The sequence below is a fragment of the Chrysochloris asiatica genome, unplaced genomic scaffold (assembly GCF_000296735.1).
Source record: "Chrysochloris asiatica unplaced genomic scaffold, ChrAsi1.0 scaffold00013, whole genome shotgun sequence".
Taxonomy (NCBI): Eukaryota; Metazoa; Chordata; class Mammalia; order Afrosoricida; family Chrysochloridae; genus Chrysochloris; species Chrysochloris asiatica.
The window spans coordinates 14,254,952-14,274,950 of record NW_006408531.1 but is presented as its reverse complement, the minus strand read 5'-3'; the positions used below and the strand labels follow the sequence as shown (position 1 = coordinate 14,274,950).

General features: G+C 39.9%; 1 protein-coding gene across 1 annotated transcript in view; it reads right to left on the bottom strand.

Moving 5' to 3' along the window:
- The window catches only part of MAP3K5 (mitogen-activated protein kinase kinase kinase 5), a 311,649-nt gene that overhangs the window by 156,231 nt on the left and 135,419 nt on the right, over positions 1-19,999 (bottom strand). Inside the window, exons 7-8 of the mRNA XM_006834631.1 lie at positions 17,354-17,460; positions 14,970-15,140 (exon numbers count right to left, since the gene is read on the bottom strand). Coding sequence (XP_006834694.1) covers positions 14,970-15,140; positions 17,354-17,460 — 278 coding nt within the window. The remainder of the gene's footprint in view (positions 1-14,969; positions 15,141-17,353; positions 17,461-19,999) is intronic.

The following is a 19,999-nucleotide window of genomic DNA, read 5'->3' as shown; positions in this document are numbered from 1 at the left end:
AGAACCCAGCTTCTCATATTATTTGCTCAGCATACAGGTTGAATAAGTATGGTGAAAGAATACAACCCTGTCTCACACCTTTCCCAATTTTAAAACAGTGTTCCCATCAAATTAGAAGAAGAATAAAGAGTCTGTGCCCAGGCATGTACGCTGGGCTCTTTGGAGGCTCTACTTGAATTTCTGAAAACATCAGAAATAGGAATTAACATTGGCCTGCTTCATAAAAAAGATGCTATGATGGCTTCAATGATGCTGGTGCATGAGCCTCAGTATGTTGCAATTTTGGACTTCAATGTGAGAATTCAACGGGATGCACAAGAAATGGCTGATAGTTTAGGAGTTTGGATTTTTAGTGCACAGATTATTTATCATTTGTTTGATGCCTTTACAAAATATAGACAAGACCACAAGAAACAGAAACAAGAAGAATTTACGCACAAAGCAGTATTTCCCTGCAAGATGAAAAATGTCCCTCAATTTATTTTAAATTCTCGAGATCCAACAGTGATGGGAGTGACTGTGGAAGCCAGTCAGGTGACGGAGGGGCCCTCCTAACAAGAATTTTGTTGATATTGGAATAGTAACAAGTATTGAAATAAACCATAAGCAAGTGGATGTGGCACACACACACAAAAGGAAACATCATAGAACTGATTATTTCCAGAATATCTACTTTCCATCAGAGAAGAAGCTGAGCTTAAACCAATCCTTATTTCTTTGTTTGTCATATTACTCTGTGGTTCTTTCTGTGGGGTATGAAGTCATTAAATTAGATTTTCATGATGCTTCACTCATATTCAAAGACATCTTTAATTGCTCACTCATAATATAACTCAGAAGCAAAGCAGGACAGCATTAGAAAAAAACAAGAGCCAAATCTCTCTGTTAAGTTGATCTGGAAACGGGGCAAGAGAGATCTTCAAATTCTAACTCTTTATTTGTATACACGCCTTATTATAACAGAAAACTTGCAAAGAAAATATAAGTCACTATTTCTAACTATAGCCTCCCAGTCCTCTTACTATGCATATATATATTTCCCCAAAAGAGAATCATGTTATTTTTATAACTTATCCTTTTATTTGACATTACATCTTGATACAAGGTCCTGGTGTGGTGCTGCAAATCTTTATAGGGGCAGAAAGCCTTATCTTTCTCCCACAGAATGGCTAGTAGTTTTTTGTTTGTTTGTTTGTTGTAAGTTTTCATTGTGAATTATGTGATAATTTACACGGGAGAACATTACCTGTACATTCATCCTATCTTAATTTGTTTCATTGCAATGAATACAATTCCCTGTATGCATCATTAAACAGTCAAAGGGTACACCCCGCAAGCCTGCCCCCTGGCTGTCAAGACATAGACCCTCTCCCGCCCAGAATCTAGAGTCCCCGTCACTCCATCTCTCCACGTAATTGTCTCTGCCTCCATCTCTGGTGTCACTGCTTCTCTGGGTAGGGTCCCGCACTCTGCTCTTTTCCCTTGATGGTCCCAGGGTCTTCGGCTCTTGGACTGCAAGATCAGTCCCTCCCCTCCCTTTGTTACACAATGTCTACCTTTACATTTGCAACCCTCACAGTCAGTCTTGATAACAATTATTCACTATTGAACCACAAGCATCTTATCCCCATCTCCTTTCATCAGCCCCATCCAGACAGGTTGGAAAGCACTCAGTGGAGATTCTACCTTCCCCTGCACCCTCTGAAACTAGGCTCCCTCTTGAAAGCTTGTAAGCCAGTCACTTCTTGCCTTTGTAGCCCCCCCATTTTGGGTAGCCAATGTCTAGCTACTGCCAACCCTGTATACCGAGGAGGTAGAAATGATCCTCACTATAAAGATTCGTTCCCTCTTTTGATTTGGTGAAAAAGGCATGAATTGTTTTAAAGCATGATACCAAAATTGATTTTCCAGAAAGGTCTAATGAATTTACATTCCCAAGAACAGTGTAAATTCGTAAGACCTTTCTGGAAGGAGAGTGATTTTTTTCCCTAGAACCATACTAAAACTGAGTATTTTCATCTCTTTTCACTTTTGCCAATAATAACATACGCTTCAGGATTTGAGTTTACCCTTATTTGACTATTCCTAAGTGTGTATAATTTTCATATTGATGACCAATCTACATTTTGCCTTCCAAGAACTACCAATTCTCTCAAATTAAAATGAAATTAACACTGTTAATTTTCACTTACGATCAAGTCCACCGTAATTCACAGCTACCTGATAGATCCATGTAGAATTACCCTGGAGGGTTTCCTAAGCTGTAAATCTTTATGGAAGTTCACGACTACATCTTGTCTTATGGAGTGGTGAGTGGATTTGATCTGCCAACCTTCCAGTTAGCAGCCAACTATTTCACCACTGCATCATGAGGACACAAATTCAAATGTAACACTGGTATTCTAACAGGGCTGGGAAAGTAGGTAGAGACCCAGCTGGGAGAGTCTGAGAGGCTGGGATGTGGGAAGGAGTGTGAGGATATGAAGAGGATACAAGCAACAGCAGTCTTGTGGATGAGAAGATTAGTAAAGACTGAGGAAGACAGGAATGAAATAGAAATATGGGAATACTCCAAACATTTAACATTAATCATTATGAACTAATAATTAACTGTGGTTTATATATTATGTAAAACAGGTCCACTAAACCAGAATTTCCTGAGGCAAAGATCTCTCCACTGGTGAAAAGCTCCCAGGGGATTCTGATGTCTAGTTAGGTTAGGAAGCTATCGGTTTAGTTTACTGAGTGAAGTAACCCCAATTCTGCCATACCCATCTTCCTTTTCAGTATAATGTCTGGCAAACATCTAGTTCTCCAACTAATCCCTCTGTTACTTGCTCTCCTCAGGGGTTCAATATTTGTGAGCTAGAGTTGGAAGTCTTCACAGTGACATATTATGTTTGACCATTCTTGGGCTTCAATGTAGCCATGCCAGTGACAAGCTTCACTTGATCCATCATCAGTTGATTGTGGTATTCAATCAAAGCCAAAGCAGAAAAACCAACATCCCAGAGCACTTGCTTACAAAGCCACTGCCAGTACACTGTGTGTTTTGTCCAAGATCCCAGGTTATACTGGCCCTGTTGTTCCCTACGAAACCATCTGCACTGGGCACCAAAGAGCTGGGTGTTATGCTGAGTTACTGAGACCTTGTCAGGCGTGGTGTTCTAAAAATAGAATCACCCAAACTGTGGAAAGTCACACAATAGACACAGTAAAGCACTAAGAAAAATGAGGCGTACGATGGTGAGTAATGGTGAGGTGAGACGATGGGGGAGAAGCATCGTGGTGGGGATGGAGTCAGCACCAAGAAAGGGACTGTGCCACCAAGAAAAAGGAATAAAGCAAAGTTGGCAAGAAGAAAACAGGCATTGGGATCTATTTGTGTATCAATTGGTTTGTTACATAACTCTCCCAAAGTAAAGCCAACCCCAGTAGTAATGTAAAAACCCAACCTTTATTGTGCACATATTACTGTTTGAATAGTGCTGACAACTGATGTAAAAGAAAATGGGGGGGGGGGGCTCTGTTCTTTCCTAAGTTATTATGGAAAAATGAACACATTCATGTGCTAAAAGCAAACTTAAAGCTTCTAATTTCCTGGTTATGGATCTGTTTTGGCATTAAAACAGGAAAGGCATGATTATGCTAATACAGGGCAGGTACACGACTTCCTCTCAAAGTTCTGAAAATGACTTCAGGAAATCACTAGCCACCTCAGTTACCCCATGATAACCCTGATAAATGACACAAAAACACGGCCGTGTGGATGCTATGCAGACTCGATACCTTTTCCCCCTTGCTAGCTAAAATGTTTTGCTTGATCCAGAAAACAAGAGTATGAGAACTTAGAAATATATATAATTTAATCAATTAAATTAAATCAATGAGAACTCTTAGAAATATTTCATTAAATTGAAATGTAATCAATATCCATTTTGAACTTGTTTGAATATAATAAATATGTAAAGGAGTACAAGATGTTTTTACAATTAAACACTACACACCTGTTAAATTCCAATACTCTGACACATGCTGCCTCATTTAGCCCTCACAATTGAGAGCTGTTCCTCTGGAGATGATTAGTCTAAACTTAAAAATATCCCCAGCCTCCTTGCAAGAGGTTTGTGTAGGGCTGGGCAGATGACAAAATATTTGCAGTATAAAGAAAGGTAAGCTGAGTTTATTAAAGTTCTGAGGACTGTGTTGTCCCAAGACAAAGACAGCCTCTCTTGTCCTCCAGACAGCAGTGTTGTTGTTGTTGTGAAGTGCTATGGAGGTGATTCCGACCCACAGCGACCCTGTATTGGGTTTCCAAGGAGTAGCTGGTGAATTTGAACTGACACCAGTGTAGCTATGCTGAAAGGACCCCAGACATCTTGAAACCCTAAAAAAAATCCATGTGAATGCTGAGCCACTTAAGGCAACAGAGAATTGCAGGATCTGGGTGATATTTTCAGCTGCTGAGTAAACCTACACTAAAGGCAGCCTTATTTGTGGACTGGGTGTTTTAGGAAGTGCATTTTGTTATTGTTTAAGTTCACTGCTACTTATAGAATTCCAAGAGCATCTTAACTCTTCTGTTGCTGTTAAGTTCTGTCAAGTCGGTGCTGACCCATGGCAACCCCATATCGGATTTCCAAGGAGCAGCTGGTGAGCTTGAACCGCCAACCTTACAGTTCAAATCGACTTTGCAGTCCAGTGCATTAACCCACAGCACCACACTAGGACTCATCTAAGTAGATATTATTCTTATATTCTAAACAAGAAAATAGAGTTTGGTAAAGGCTAAAGAATTTGCCTAATATCACACTGTTTCTAAATATTGAGCAAACATTTAATCCTATGCCAGTCTGAACCAAAACTCCATGCACTTTCTACTCATTTGAACTGACAATTCTGAAAATTCCAAGAAAGGAAGTCTGGGATATAAGGAAAAGCACACTGGATTTGAAAAAAACCAACCAGGCTTGAAAATGTGTTAATCACGGAGGATTGAAAATTCATTTCTGTTCTTTGAGGTTTTATTCCATCAGATATAAATTTAAAGTCAGCTTTGTCTACTTTACAACAAGGCTGTATGCACAATGGTGTCGCAGTGGGTTACGTTTTGGGCTGTTAACTAACAGGTAGGTGGTTTGAATCCACTAGCTGCTCCACGGGAGAAACATGAGGCAGTCTTCTTCCAGAAAGATCTACAGTCATGGAAGTGCTATGGAGCAGTGCTACTTTGTTCTGTAGGGTGGCTATCAGTTGGCATCAACTCAGCGACCATGGGTTTTGATTTGGTATAAGCCTCAAATAGTTGCAAACTTATGTACAAACCATGTGAAAATGCTAAACTTTGAAGAACTGATCATTATTTTTACCAATATGAACAAATACTTCACATAATAAAATAAGAAAAGCACCCTGTATATCCAAACATCATTCCTAGTGCTTCCAATGTATGAACTCAACAGACTCACATACGCCTAATGAAGATGGCACCATTATTACCATTTTCATTTTAGAGATGAAAACCAAGCATAAACTAAACCCAAACCAAACCCATGGCCATCAGTTGATCTGACTCATAGAATCCCTGTGGAACAGAGTACAATAGCCCCATAAGGTTTTCAAGGCTGCGGTTTTTAGGGAAACAGACTGCCTCATCTTTCTGCTGTGGAGTAGACTATTTGGTTAGCAGTCAAGCTCTTAGCCAGGTAGGTATGTTGTTGTTGTTGTTAAGTACTGCATAGATGCAAAGTGTTGTCCATGAGTGCTGGTGTGTTTGAACCTAAGTCCAGTGCTTATCTTACAGCTATTTAGTAGCATGGTGTTGAATACCAGCATTCAAATGCTGGCATCTATATTCTTATGACTATGCAAATTGCTAAAACCTTTCAAAGGTTTCCAGGTGAGCAGCACTTAAACACTTTCTGTTAAGTGCTATGAGTTGGTTCCAACTTACAGTGACCCTATTTACAACAGAACAAAACACCAGCTGCTCCTGTACCATCCTCACAATGGCTGACAACCTTGAGCCCATTGTTGTTGACACTGTGAGAATGCGATTTGTTGGAGTCTCCCTCTTTTTCTCTGTCCCTCCCCTTTACCAAGCTTGATGTCTTTCTCCAGAAACTGGTCCCTCCTGATAATACATTCAAAGTAGGAGAGATAAAGTCTGGCCATCTTGGCTAGTAAGTGTACTGGTTGTACTTTTTCCAACACAGATTTCTTTTTCTTCTTGCAGTCCAGGGTACCTTTAGTATTATTCTCTAACATCATAACTCAAATGCATCAAGTCTTCTATGGTCTTCCTTATTCACTGTCCAACTTGCTTATTCACATGGAACTACTGAAAATACCCATGGTGCTGTTCAGGAGCACTTTAAGCCTCAAACTAATATGTTTGTTCTTGAGCACTTTAAAGAGGTCTCGTACAGGAGATTTACCTAATATGGTACATTGTTTCATTTCTTGACTGCTGATTCCATGAGTAGTGACGGTGGATTCAAGCAAGGTGAAGTCTCTGACAACTTCAATCTTTTCTCCATTTGTAAGGATGTAATTTATTGGTCCGGTGGTGAGGATTTTTCTTTTCTTTACATTGAGGTGTAACCCATACTGTAGACTGTGGTCTTTGATCTTCATCAGTAAGTATTTTAAGACTTCTTTGCTTTCAGTAAGCAAAGATGTATCATCTGCATATTGCAGGTTGTTAAAGAGCCTTCCTCCAACCTTGATGCCACATTTTTCATCATATAATTCAGATTCTCCAGTTATCTGCATACCATGCAAACTGATTAAATGCAGTTAAAAAATACAACCTTGGGGCACACCTTTCCTGATTTTGAACCATTCAGTGTCTCCTTGTTCTGCCTGAACGACTTCCTCCTGTTCTATGTACAGGTGCCTCAAGAGCACAATTGTTGTTGTTGTTGTTGTTAGGTGCCATTGTGTCGGTACCGAATCATAGCAACCCTATGCACAGCAGAACTAATCACTGCCTTTGATCCTGGGCCAACCTCATTACTGTTGCCACGCTTTGAGTCTATCGATGCTGCCACTTGGCCAATCCATCTCATTGGGGGTCTTCCTCTTTTTTTCTCTGACCTGCCACCTTACCAAACATGATATCCTTCTCCAGTGAATGGTCGCTCCTGACAATATGTCCCAAGTATGACAGACGAAGTTTGTCCATCATGGCCTCCAAGGAGCACTCTTGGCTACACTTCTTCCAAAATGGATCTATAGGTTCTTTTGGCAGTCCATGGCACTTTCAATATTCTCCTCCAACACCACAACTCAAAAGCATCCATTCTTCTACATCTTCCATATTCACTGTTCAGCTTTGGCATGCATATGAGGTTATTGAAAATACCATGGCTTGGGTCAGGTGCACCTTAGTCCTCAAGCTGACACCTTTGCTCGTCAACACTTTAAAAAGGTCTTGTGCAGCAGATTTGCCTAATGCAATACATTGTTTGATTTCTTGACTGCTCCTTCTGTGAGTGTTGATGGTTGATCCAAAAAAGTATGAAGTCCTTGTTCAATCTTTTCTCCGTTGATAAGTATGTTGTTTATTGGTCCAGTAGTGAGGATTTTTGTTTTCTTTACATTCAGATATAATCCATGCCGAAGGCTGTGCTCTTTGACCTTCATCAAAAAAAAAAAAAAAAAAAAGAGCACAATTACATGTTCCATAATACTCATTCTCTAAAGTGTTGTCCATAGTTTTTCATGATCCAAAAAGTCAAAAGCTTTTGCATAGTCAATAATGTGCAGGTTAACATATTTCTGGTTTTCTCTGTTTTCAGCCAAGATCCATCTGATGTCAGCAATGATATCCCTCATTCCATGTCCTCGTCTGCATCTGGGTTGAACCTCTGCCAGTTCCCAATCAATGTACTATTACAGCCATTTTAAAAATTATTGTTAGTGAAATTTTACTTGCATGCAATATTAATGCTATTGTTTGATGAATTATCCTTTCAGATGGGTCACCACTCTTTGGGATGGGCACAAATACGAATCTCTTTTGATCAGTTGGCCAGGTAGCTGTCTGTCAAATTTCTTGGCATAGATGAGCAAGTGCCTCAAGTGCTGCATCACTTTGTTGAAATATTTCAATTTGTACTCCATCAGTTCTCGGAATCTTATCCATTGCTAGCACCTTGGCTCTTGATCATCAAAGTAGAACTTGCCCATAAGGCTTCCTAAGCTGTAAATCTTTACAGCAACAGACTATCACAGCTTTCTCTCAACTGGTAAGTTTCAATCGCCAACCTTTTGGTTATCAAGCCACTGTGCAATTAAGGCTCTTTTAGAACTTTTCAGGGCTCTCCAAATCATGGTGATTTGTCCAAAATAACTTCTTTGACCATCTCCAGTTGTAATGTCTGTCCTTGAGAAACTCTGTGGTCTGTTTTTAGGATGGAAGTCGACACTCTCGGGTCATGCTTTGCACATCTCCCTTCCTCTTCTCTCATTTTACTTTTTCTGTTACAACCTCCAAATGTCCTGTATGTAGTATGTGTAGGAGGCATCAATACTGCCTTTGTAACTTATTTAAAACCTAATATGGAACAGCTCTGACAAAAAGTCCAACTTTCAACAAGCTAAAGCTAAACTCAGATTAATTACATAAAAATGAAAAAGGCATTTTTCATATCTTAACTTGAATTATAAAAATTAAAATACAGATGATGGCTTGATAATCAGAGCTCAATTAAAGGAAGATAAAAAAAATGTTCTTGATAAAGGAAACGAGCGTAAATTGCTACAATTTGATTACTTAACCTATACTTACAGAGGTAGTAACTCAAAATACTTGACTGATTGGAAGAGATCCGTATTTGTGCCCATTCCAAAAAGAGGTGACCCAACAGAATGCAGAAATCATCGGACAATCTCTTTGATATCCCATGTGAGTAAAGTTTTACTAAAGGTAATTTATGCAAGCATAAATTGACAGAGAACTTCCAGAGATTCAAGCTGGCTTCAGAAGAGGCCATGGAATGAGAGATATCATTGCTGATATCAGATGGATCTTGGCTGAAAGCACAAAATGTCAGAAAGATGTTTACCTGTGCTTTATTGACTATGCAAAGGCTTTTCAATTGTGTGGATCATGACAAGCTATGGACAACACTGTGAAGTATGAGTATTCTGGAACACTTAATTGTGCTCATGAGGAATCTGTACCTGGACCAAGAAGCAGTTGTTCGAACAGATCATGAGAACACTGAATGGTTTAAAATTAAGAAAAGTGTGCGACAAGGTTATATTCTTTCACCATACTTATTTAACCTAAGTGCTGAGCAAATAATCCAAGAAGCTGGATTATAAGAAGAAAAACGTGGCATGAGGATTGGAGGAAGACTCATTACCAACCTGCGAGATGCAGATGATACAACCTTGCTTGCTGAAAGTGAAGCGGACTTAAAATATTTACTGATAAAGAATAAAGAGCACAGCCTTCGGTATGGATTACATCTTAATGTAAAGAAAACAAAAATCCTCACCACTGGACCAATAAACAACATTCTTATCAACAGAGAAAAGATTGAAGTTGTCAAGGACTTCATTCTTCTTGGATCAACTATAAACACTCACAGAAGCAGCAGTCAAGAAACCAAACGGCGTATTGCATTAGGCAAATCTGCTGCACAAGACCTTTTTAAAGTGTTGAAGAGCAAAGATGTCAGCTTGAGGAATAAGGTGTACCTGACCCAAACCATGGTATTTTCAATAACCTCATATGCATGCCAAAGCTGAACAGTGAATATGGAAGACCGTAGAAGAACTGATGCCTTTGAGTTATGGTGTTGGAGAATATTTAAAGTGCCATGGGCTGCCAAAAGAACCAATACATCCGTTTTGGAAGAAGTACAGCCAGCGTGCTCCTTAGAGGCCAAGATGACCAAATTTCGTCTCTCATACTTTGAACATATTGTCTGGAGGGGCCAATCGCTGGAGAAGGACATCATGTTTGGTAAAGTGGAGGGTCAGAGAAAAAGTGGAAGACCCCCAATGAGATGAACTGGACTCAAGCATGGCAACAGTAGTGAGGTTGGCCCAGGATCGATGGACTCATCGATGGCAGCATCGATGGACTCAAGCGTGAGGTTGGCCCAGGATCGGGCAGTGTTTCATTCTGCTGTGCATAGGGTTGCTATGAGTTGGTACCGACTTGACGGCACCTAACAAAAACAACAAAAAACTCAAAATAACAACTGAGAGGGAAGGAGTCTCACATCAAATATCAGTCCTATCCCCTCTGTACACAGGGTAGATAGGGATGGGCAACTTAGACACTGGCTACCTAAAATGACTTCTGGTGTGGCGTTGCCAGTTAATGCAGTAAACTACAATGTCTGTGTGGGCTGTTAAGGCCGGCAGTTCTAACTCACCAGCTGCTCCTTGGAAACCCTGTACAGGGTCGCTATCAGTCGGATCCCGACTCGACTTAGCAACAAGCAAACCTAAAATAAAGGGGCAATAAAGGCACGAAGTATTGGCTTACAATTTTTTAAGAGGGAGTATAGTTTAGGATTGTGCAGGGGAAGATAAGAGTCCCCACTGAACAGTTTTCATCTTGTCTAGACGGCTCTGGTGAAAAGACATGAGCATAAGATTCTTATGATTCAATAGTGAGTAATTGTTATCATGACTTAATTGCGACTGTCACAACTGTAAAGGTAGAAGTTTTATAAGAAAAACAGAGGAGTAGTTAATCTTACAGTCCAAGAACAGAGGACCCTAGGACCATCAAGGGAGAAGAACACAAGTAGAATGCGGGGCCCTATCCAAAGAAGCAGCAACACACCAGAGATGGAGGCAGAGATGAGGACATGGAGAGAGGGAGCAGTTGAGGACTCTAGACCCTTGGAAAGGGAGGGACTGAGTGCTGGCAGACAGGAGACAGGCTTGCAGAATGTGCCCTTTGATTGTTTAAACTATGATGTATTCCTGAGAGTTTTTGTGTATATATCCCCACTCCCACACACCCCTATCCCCCAGAAAAAGAAAAGAAAACCAGAGGGAATAGAAGCAAATGCTTTTGAATGATGATGCATGGAAGAGACTGTAATCATTGCAATGAAATGATGGTGTAAAGCTGATGTTCTTCAATGTAAACTATCACGCAGTTCACAATAAAACACACACACACAAAATACATTAAAAAAAAAAATCAAATGTAGAAAATACAGCATTATTTCAAACAGCCCTAACAGCTTCAGGGAACAAAAATAACCAAGGAAAGGATGCTGAAAAGCATCAAATATTAGAGCACTACTTTTCTGTGGGTTAATGCGCCAGACTCCAAAGCCATTTGAACTGCAAGGTTGACGGTTCAAGCTCACCAACTGCTCCTTGGAAACTCTATACAGGGTCGCTATGGGTCAGAACCGACTTGACGGCACTTGACAACAACCTTTCTATACTTAAATCAGTCAGATGTAGTCATTTAAAAGACTCACCCTCGGTCTCAGATAAGATTCACCAAAGTTTGCTTTAATAACATATCATAGTTCTACATACCTTAATAATCTAAACCTTTTTTTTTCAAATTTCATATTTTAAAATCCAAATAAATCTCTCAGAAACCAGACCTGTATTACAGACTGTCGTGGAGAGAGTACTAACATGCAGGAGTGATGCTATTTAAAAGGGGGATTGTAACAAAGGTTTCTATGAATTTCTGTAATCACAATTGCTTGAGGCTCTTTTTCTATGGAGTTCTAGTTCATATCCTTAAATTTTCCATGGTCACTAAACCAATGTTTATTCAAGTCAACAAAATATGATTCATGTCATGGAAAGTGTCACCTCAGAAGCGTAAGGGACTGAGTACTTCCCTGACCTCCTTATCCCCACACTGCATTTGGCAAGTGAAAGCACAGAGGCTCAAAGAAGGTGGTCAGTTGAAATAGCCCTTTGGGAGCCATGATTCAGGAAAGGAGTAGTCCTGGGTAAGTCATAACCTCAGCCATATCTTCCCATGTCAACACCTTGACTGGGTAATTTTTCTTTTCAGTCCTAACAGAGAGGGGGCTTTGGGACAATCCCAACACGACTGAATCCGTATTTGCACCATTGTGGAAGTTAGATCAGAACATTAAGAAACATAGAAATAGCTTTATAAGTGAAAGGACTTGAAATATTTATATTTTTGTTCTTGTTGTTAAGCGTCGTTCAGTCCATTCTGACTCATAGTGACCCTGCATAGGACTTCTGAGGAGCAGCTGGTGGGTTCACTGACCTTGTGATTAGCAGTCCAATAATTAGTTATGTTTTGTGCCACTGAGTCATTTCCAACTCACAGCAACACTGTGTAGGGTTTCTGGGGAGTGACTTGTGAGTTTAAACTGCTGACTTTGCATTTCAAACCAACCTTGCAGTCCATTGCTTGTCGTATAGCCCCACACCAAGATTATAGTTGGATACAGTAACAATAATGCCAGTTTATGAACACATAGTCTATATAGTAAGAAGGATTTCCTTGTATTACTCAATAAATCAGTGAGTGGCACACACAACATTAACTCTTAAGGATCATCCCATTAAAAGACTTTGAGCTCCCTGTTCTTACTAGAAAACTAACGAGTAGCTTAAAATTAAATCATAAAAATGTGGATATCTACAACTTCACACAAAGACCTTGAACATCAATCCCTATTGAAAGACAGTTCATATAGCTTGCTTGGTTAAAGGGGAACCACAAAAAATGGAATCTGAAAGTCCAGAAAGTTAAAACAAAAACTTAACTTCACGTAACCTTGAAAGCTATACACAGTCTAAACTCTTCTGCTTTCAAATACTTCAATTTTATTCCTGTGCACAAAGCACATTGATTTCATAGGAGAAGTTTTTCCATTCGAATTCAATGAAAATGAGAATCATACTTTTCAGGATTACCTATGCATTTTTCATGATCACTACCGTATTGGAGAATTTATCATGGGTATATTTCCAAAGATCAGGTTCTAATGCTTCGACTATGAAAAATTTTCCTAAAGCACACATCATATGGTAATAACCTGCAGAGTTGCATTCCTCTCTCTAACAGCAGAAACATTTGGTTAAGCAAACCTGAAATGCTCTGCATAACAGTAAACATTTTTTTGTACAAATTTAAAGTGTAAGCCAAAGCTGTCCATGAACAACTTGGGGAATCACTGTCCCCAAGTTTCCCTCCTTAGCTATAATCCATTGTTCCACTTTCGGTCTCCGATAAACTGTTAAAATGATACAAAATATTTAAAAGTTAAGGCTGCTTTTAACAACTTGAAATTTTTTTTGGCTATCTTTCAGAAACTCCTGAACTTAGTTGACCTCCTTTAACTGTGTTTAATAAGGAAATATTTTAGGAATGTTTTAAGTATATTACAAAGTATAAAAAAATACAAGCAACACCATATACCCACAACTCACCTCAAGACATAGAACATTTTAGATGTACTTACAGCTGCATGTAAAGAGCTCTGGTAGCATAGTGGTTACGAGTCAGCCTGCTAACCTCAAGGTCAGCAGTTCGAAACTATCAGACATTTCATACGACAAAGATGAGGCTTTCTGCTCCTGTAAAGATTTACAGTTTCGGAAACCCTATGGAGGGTCGCTATGAGTTGGAACTGACTCCACAGCATACCACCACCACCACAACTGCATATGAATAAAGATCTCATTTATTCTTTCCTCCCAACATGTTACCATTAAACTGAATTCAGAGTTCATCACTTCCATTAATCATCCTTTTACTAAATATATTCGATTGTTTTTAAACTTTATATAAATGATACCATACTTCACATATAGTTCTGCCACTTGCTTATTTAGCTGAAATTTTTGATTAGATTGTTTAATGTTGATTTTTATAGCTATTAAGAACAATTGTGCAATCAACATTCTTATGCATGTCTTCTTTAAGAGTTTCTGCAGCCTATATATATATAAAAAGGAGCTCTGGTAGCGTAGTGGTTATGAATCGGGCTGCGAACCTTAAGGTCAGCGGTTTGAAACTACCAGCTGCTTCGTGGGAGAAAGATGAGGCTTTCTGCTCCCGTAAAGATTTACACCCTCGGAAACCCTGTACAGGGTCGCTATGGGTCGGAACCGACTCGATGGCACATAACAACAACAACAACATATAAGTAAAAAGTATGTATCTCTTAGATTAGAGGTAAGTAAGCTGTCAATTTTCCTCAATAATGCCAAATTACTTTAAGTGATCACAATAATTTATACTACAACCAGCAGGGGATTAAGACACTCATTTCTAATATTATTGCAACCAATGATATTGTCAGATTTATATATTTTATTTGAATACAAGTAGTCCCAGGTTACAAACGTCCAATTTACAGACTACTCCTACATGTCCTTTAATGTTACACAAATTTGCCCTCGCTTTGAAACAACTGAACCATCCCCTATAACAACACATTCTTCCTCATAATCACCTTCGCTTGCTATATATATAGCTTTTAAATCACTGAAAACGCTTGTCAAATCCCTCTACCTTGCTGTGACTCAAATTCCAGTCTCAGGCTTTCTGCTCCCATAAAGGTTTACAGCCTCAGCAGGATACTGCGTTGGACCACACGGTCAGTTTGAACCACAAGGTTAGCTGTTCAAACCCACCAGCTGCTCCTTGGAAACCCTGTACAGGGTCGCTATGGGTTGGAACCAACACGACAGCACTTAACAACAACAACAACCTGAGTCAGAACCAGCTCCATGGCACATAACCACCACCATATTTTCTTAAGTTATTTGCCCTAATTTAATCTAATTTGCCCTAATTTACCATGCCCTACTATCTGAATTTCATCAAAATTATTCTCTTAAGCTAAAAAATCTAAGATTGAGCTAATAAAAACACAATATAAAGGATAATAATACTTTAATACTCTCATTTGCAAAATATTGTTATAGGTCATAGATTTATCAAATATCCTACTTACATCATACAAACTTACCAATGGGCTCCATGGTCTCTACTTTCAGTGTCTGTGAAATTAGAGTCCAAAAACATATCTTTGTAGATCCGGCCTACCAGGCAATACATATCTGAAGCAACCTGCCCTTCACTCTGCACCAGGGGAATCATAATATCAAGAGCTTTGGCTCTATCTCCAGGGAGATTTCTCCTAAGAGAGGGCAAAAACATCTCTGTTTCAGTACAAATTACAAAAGCAATGGACCAATTATTTTCTTAAAATTTAATATATTACATCATACTAGTGAAGATTGGCAGGATAAAAATAACAATCAGATTTTGAGGGTTGTCAGTAAGCATTTTGGGGGGAACCTACTGTTTGTCTACTGTGTCTAACAACAGTCTGTTTTAGAGGTGCTTCCTATTAATCATGGTGGATCTGTACTGTCAAGCCAATCGTCCTAATGTCCTTTGTAGCCTACATACAAGTAGAGTACATTTAGGAAGGCAGTCTGTGGCCCTGAGTGGGGGAGAATCATCTCTTCTAAACTGGGATTACAACCTGACCTTAGAATTAAACAGATGAACTAATTCACAAACAATTCTAACATATCAAGTTTAACCCAAGAGTTGCCTAATTTTTAAGTGTGACCAACTGATTATCTAAAAAAGCTGCTCTTTGTAGGCAATGTTAAAATAGCAAGTATGTGTAGGCAGTTCTCAAAAGCATATAAAATGTTCCTAAGAGTTATTTTCTGAACCTTGAACACACTATGCTGAGGGAAACTAATGACAAAAGAGCATGTACAGTGTAATTCCATTTATAGAGACTATTCAGTAATAGGCAAACCTATAGAGACACAAAGTAGATCAGTAGTTGCCTACAGCTGGAGTCCAGGTGGTTCTGACTCACAGTGACCCTGTATAGTGTTTCAGAGGAACAGCTAGCGAGCTTGAACTGTCGACCCTGCGGTTCACACCGACTTTGCAGCCCAGCGCATTAACTCACAGCACCACATTAGGACTTTAGAGTCCTGGTGTGGTGCTGTAGAATTAGCACTGGATTATTAATATCAAAGTTGGCATTTCAAATCTATTAGTCACTCCCCGGAAACCCTATACAGGGTCTCTAACAGTTGGGACCAACTCAATGGCACTTACCAGCAACGAAAAGCCCAGAGGAATGAGGGGCAAACAGGAGGGTACCTGCTAATGGGTATGGAGTACTTTCCTGGATGACAAAAATGTCCTAAAACTGCTTGCATTAATGATCACACATCTCTGTGGAAATACTATAAACCACTGAATTGCATACTTTGAATGAACTGTATGCTATTTCAACAGTGTTATTTCTGTCAAGTGCCGTAGACTCGTTTCCAACTCATAGCAAACCTGTATAGGGTTTCCAAGGAGTGGCTAATGGGTCTGAACAGCTGACCTTGCGGTTCAAACTGACCTTGCAGTCCTATCCTTATTCTGTAGTGCCACACCAGGACTTCCTATTTCAATGTAGCAATATAGAAAAAGAAATTTCTATCTTTCTATTCATACTTGGGACATACTGTCAGGAGGGACCAGTCACTGGAGAAGGATATCATGTTTGGTAAGGTGGAGGGTCAGCGAAAAAGAGGAAGAACTCCAGCAAGATGGACTGGCCAAGTGGCAGCATCGATGGACTCAAGCATGGCAACAGTAGTGAGGTTGGCCCAGGATCGGGCAGTGTTTCGTTCTGCTGTGCATAAGGGCGCTATGGGTCGGTACCGACTCGACGGCACCTAACAACAACAACAATTCATGAATTTATTTTTTACCCTTTGCACTGAATGCCTTGAATTTAAAAGAATGCTTCATATAAAAATGTTTATCGTATTTTCAGAGAGGCTGTTATGAACTTTCATTTTTACTTCAAACTGTAACGTCTCTCATTCAACCTTTCAGAAATGACTTATTTGGAAACCATTTGGAGCAGGTAATATTTGGAGATCTCATCTAAGTCTACTAAATCTAAAGAAAAAAAATGTTTAATAGTGGTAAGATAAAATATACTTTTACTATACATTTATGGATACAGGTTGGCAAGTTTTGCAGTTTGGGTGGGAAAAGAAGGAAAGACGCAATCTCTGTGTTCTAGACAAGCAGCAGCAGAGCTCAGTGATCAGGAGCACAGGCTTCTAGAACCCATGTGCCTGATTTTGACACATGGTTTATGACAAGTACAAGCTTTGACAAAGGAGAAAAAGAGTTGTAAGAATTTAAATATAAAAGCAGTGAAGGAATTTTTTTTTTTTTTTTAACTGACAGAAAATCAGAATGCATATTCCTATACTTGGAATGGTTGCAATGTTTCAGTAAAAACATACTCTATAAAGAATCGGCAGCTAAAGAAGATGCTAGCACATCAAGGAAGGGAATTTTACTTCTTACCTATTAAGTGCAAACGCGTTATGAAACTTCACATGGTGATGGGAGGCCAAATCAAAGGTTGGAAGTTTTTCTAATGTCTCTACCAGCTTTACAATAGAATCATAATCCTTTAAAACAAGAGAAGAATAACATAGAATTAAACCTTCAGAGAAAGTTCTGACAATGAAATGACTTTTGATATGTACTAAATCTGAGAAGGGAATTAAAAAAAGAAATTAGAACCCATGGAACAGTGCAGAATCGGGAACACAAAATGTCTTTTTTGTTGTTATTGGCAATCTAGTTCTGGAAGTCAATCAGTGAAAGCTTTATGGATCACAAAGATCTGATGGGCAGCTAATTATGGGGAGGACACAGAAAGACTAGGCAGCATTTCATTCAGTGTGCACTGTTGTTATCAAAGGCCCTCCAGTCAATTCGAACTCACAGTGACCCTGCATAGGGTTCCAAAGCTGTAATCACTGCAGTAGAGTCTTCCGTGCAACAGCTAGCTGGTAAGCTTGAACTGCCAATCTTGTGGTTCACATTCCTGTACTTATCCTACAGAGCTAAATGCTCCCCATGTTGTGCATGAGGTCACTATATACTGGGACTGACTGGATGGTAGCTAACAACAACATGTAAGTGTATGTGAATAGTTAACACATCTCACACACAAAATAAAAAAACAGCATGACAATTCTATGTTGACCAAGCACAATCAATTTCTTGGTATCTAATGTTCTGTACAGGGTCGCTATGGGTCGGAACCAACTCAACGGCATTTCAAAACAACAACCAATGTCCTATCAAGGAGCTCTGGTAGCATACTGGTTACGAATCGGGCTGCTCACCTCAAGGTCGGCAGTTCAAAACTACCAGCCATTCCATGGAAGAAAGATAAGGCTTTCTGCTCCCGTAAAGATTTACAGCCTTGGAAACCCTGTGTAGGGTCACTATGATCAGAACTGACTCCAGGGTTCTTAACAATAACAAATGTCCTACCACTTCAAGTCAGTTTGAACTGCAAGGTTGGTGGTTCTAACTCATCAGCCTCTCCTCAGAAACCCTACAGAAAGGCGCTATGAATTGGAACTGACTTGACTGACAGCACTTTACTACAACAGTGTCCTCTCAGGAGTCCCGAAGTGCTGCTGCAGGATTAAGTGCTTAAGCCACAGGATTGTTGTCGTTGTGAAGTACCATCGAGTCGGTTCCGACCCATTGTTGTTGTTGTTGTCAGGTGCCATCGAGTCGAAACCGACTCATAGCGACCCCATGCACAGCAGAACGAAACAATGTCCGATCCTGGGCCAACCTCACTACCGCTGCCACACTTGACGCCATCAATGATGCCACCTGGCTGATCCATCTCGTTGGGGGTCTTCCTCTTTTTCTCTGACCCTCCATCTTACCCAGCATGACATCCTTCTCCAGCGATTGTTTCCTCCAGACAGTATGTCCAAAGTAGGAGAGACGAAGCTTAGCCATCCTGGCCTCCAAGGAGCACTCTGGCTGCACTTCTTCCAAAACAGATCTATTGGTTCTTTTGGCAGTCCATGGCACTTTCAGTATTCTCCTCCAACACCACAACTCAAAGGCATCAATTCATCTACGATCCTCCTTATTCGCTGTCCAGCTTTCGCATCCATATGAGGCTATTGAAAACACAATGGCCTAGGTCAGGCGCACCCTAGTCCTCAAGCTGACATCTCTGTTCTTCAACACTTTAAAAAGTTCCTGTGCAGCAGATTTGCCCAGTGCAATACGTCATCTGATCTCTTGACTGCTACTTCTGCGAGTGTTGATAGTGGATCCAAGAAGAATGAAGTTCTTGACAACTTCAATCTTTTCTCCATTGATAAGAATGTTGTTTATTGGTCCAGTGGTGAGGATTTTTGTTTTCTTGACATTGAGATGTAATTCATATCAACCCATAGCAACCCTGTATAGGGCTTCTGAGGAGAAGCTGGTGAGCTTGAACCGCCAACCTTGTAGTTCAAGCAGCTTTGCACTCTGGCGTATTAAGCCACAGCACCACACCAGGACTCCACAGGGTAGGTGGTTCAAATTCACCAGTGACTCCTTGGAAACCCTATAGTAGGTCACTATGAGCCGAAACCAACTCTATAACACTTAACAATAACAATGTCCTACCTTCATAATTTCAAGGACAGGGAATAATTGATTAAATGTCTATTATAAGTAACAAAGCTGTTTCATTTCAACATGAAACCTGACAAAAGCTCATATAGCCATGGATCCTGAGGACCACAGGTCTGTGCACTCACTGTGCAGCTCTCTGGCCTACATGAAGCCTTAACAGACCTGAAAGGCTGGGCATGGGAAACAGAAACCAGAAGGCACTTAAACCTTCCCACAAAAAACGAATAAGCAAATCACAGATTTTATTCTCCTTAACACATTTTACAAATATTAAGGTATGTCAATGAAAATGGTAGAACATTAAATGATAAAACATTTAAGTGTTTACTATACACATACACACAAATATTAACGCTTATCTATGTAATTAAGCAAGGAGTAGCGTAGTGGTTATGAATCAGGCTGCGAACCTCAGGGTCAGCAGTTCGAAACTACCAGCTGTTCCGTGGGAGAAAGATGAGGCTTTCTGCTCCCATAAAGATTTACAGCCTCGGAAACCCT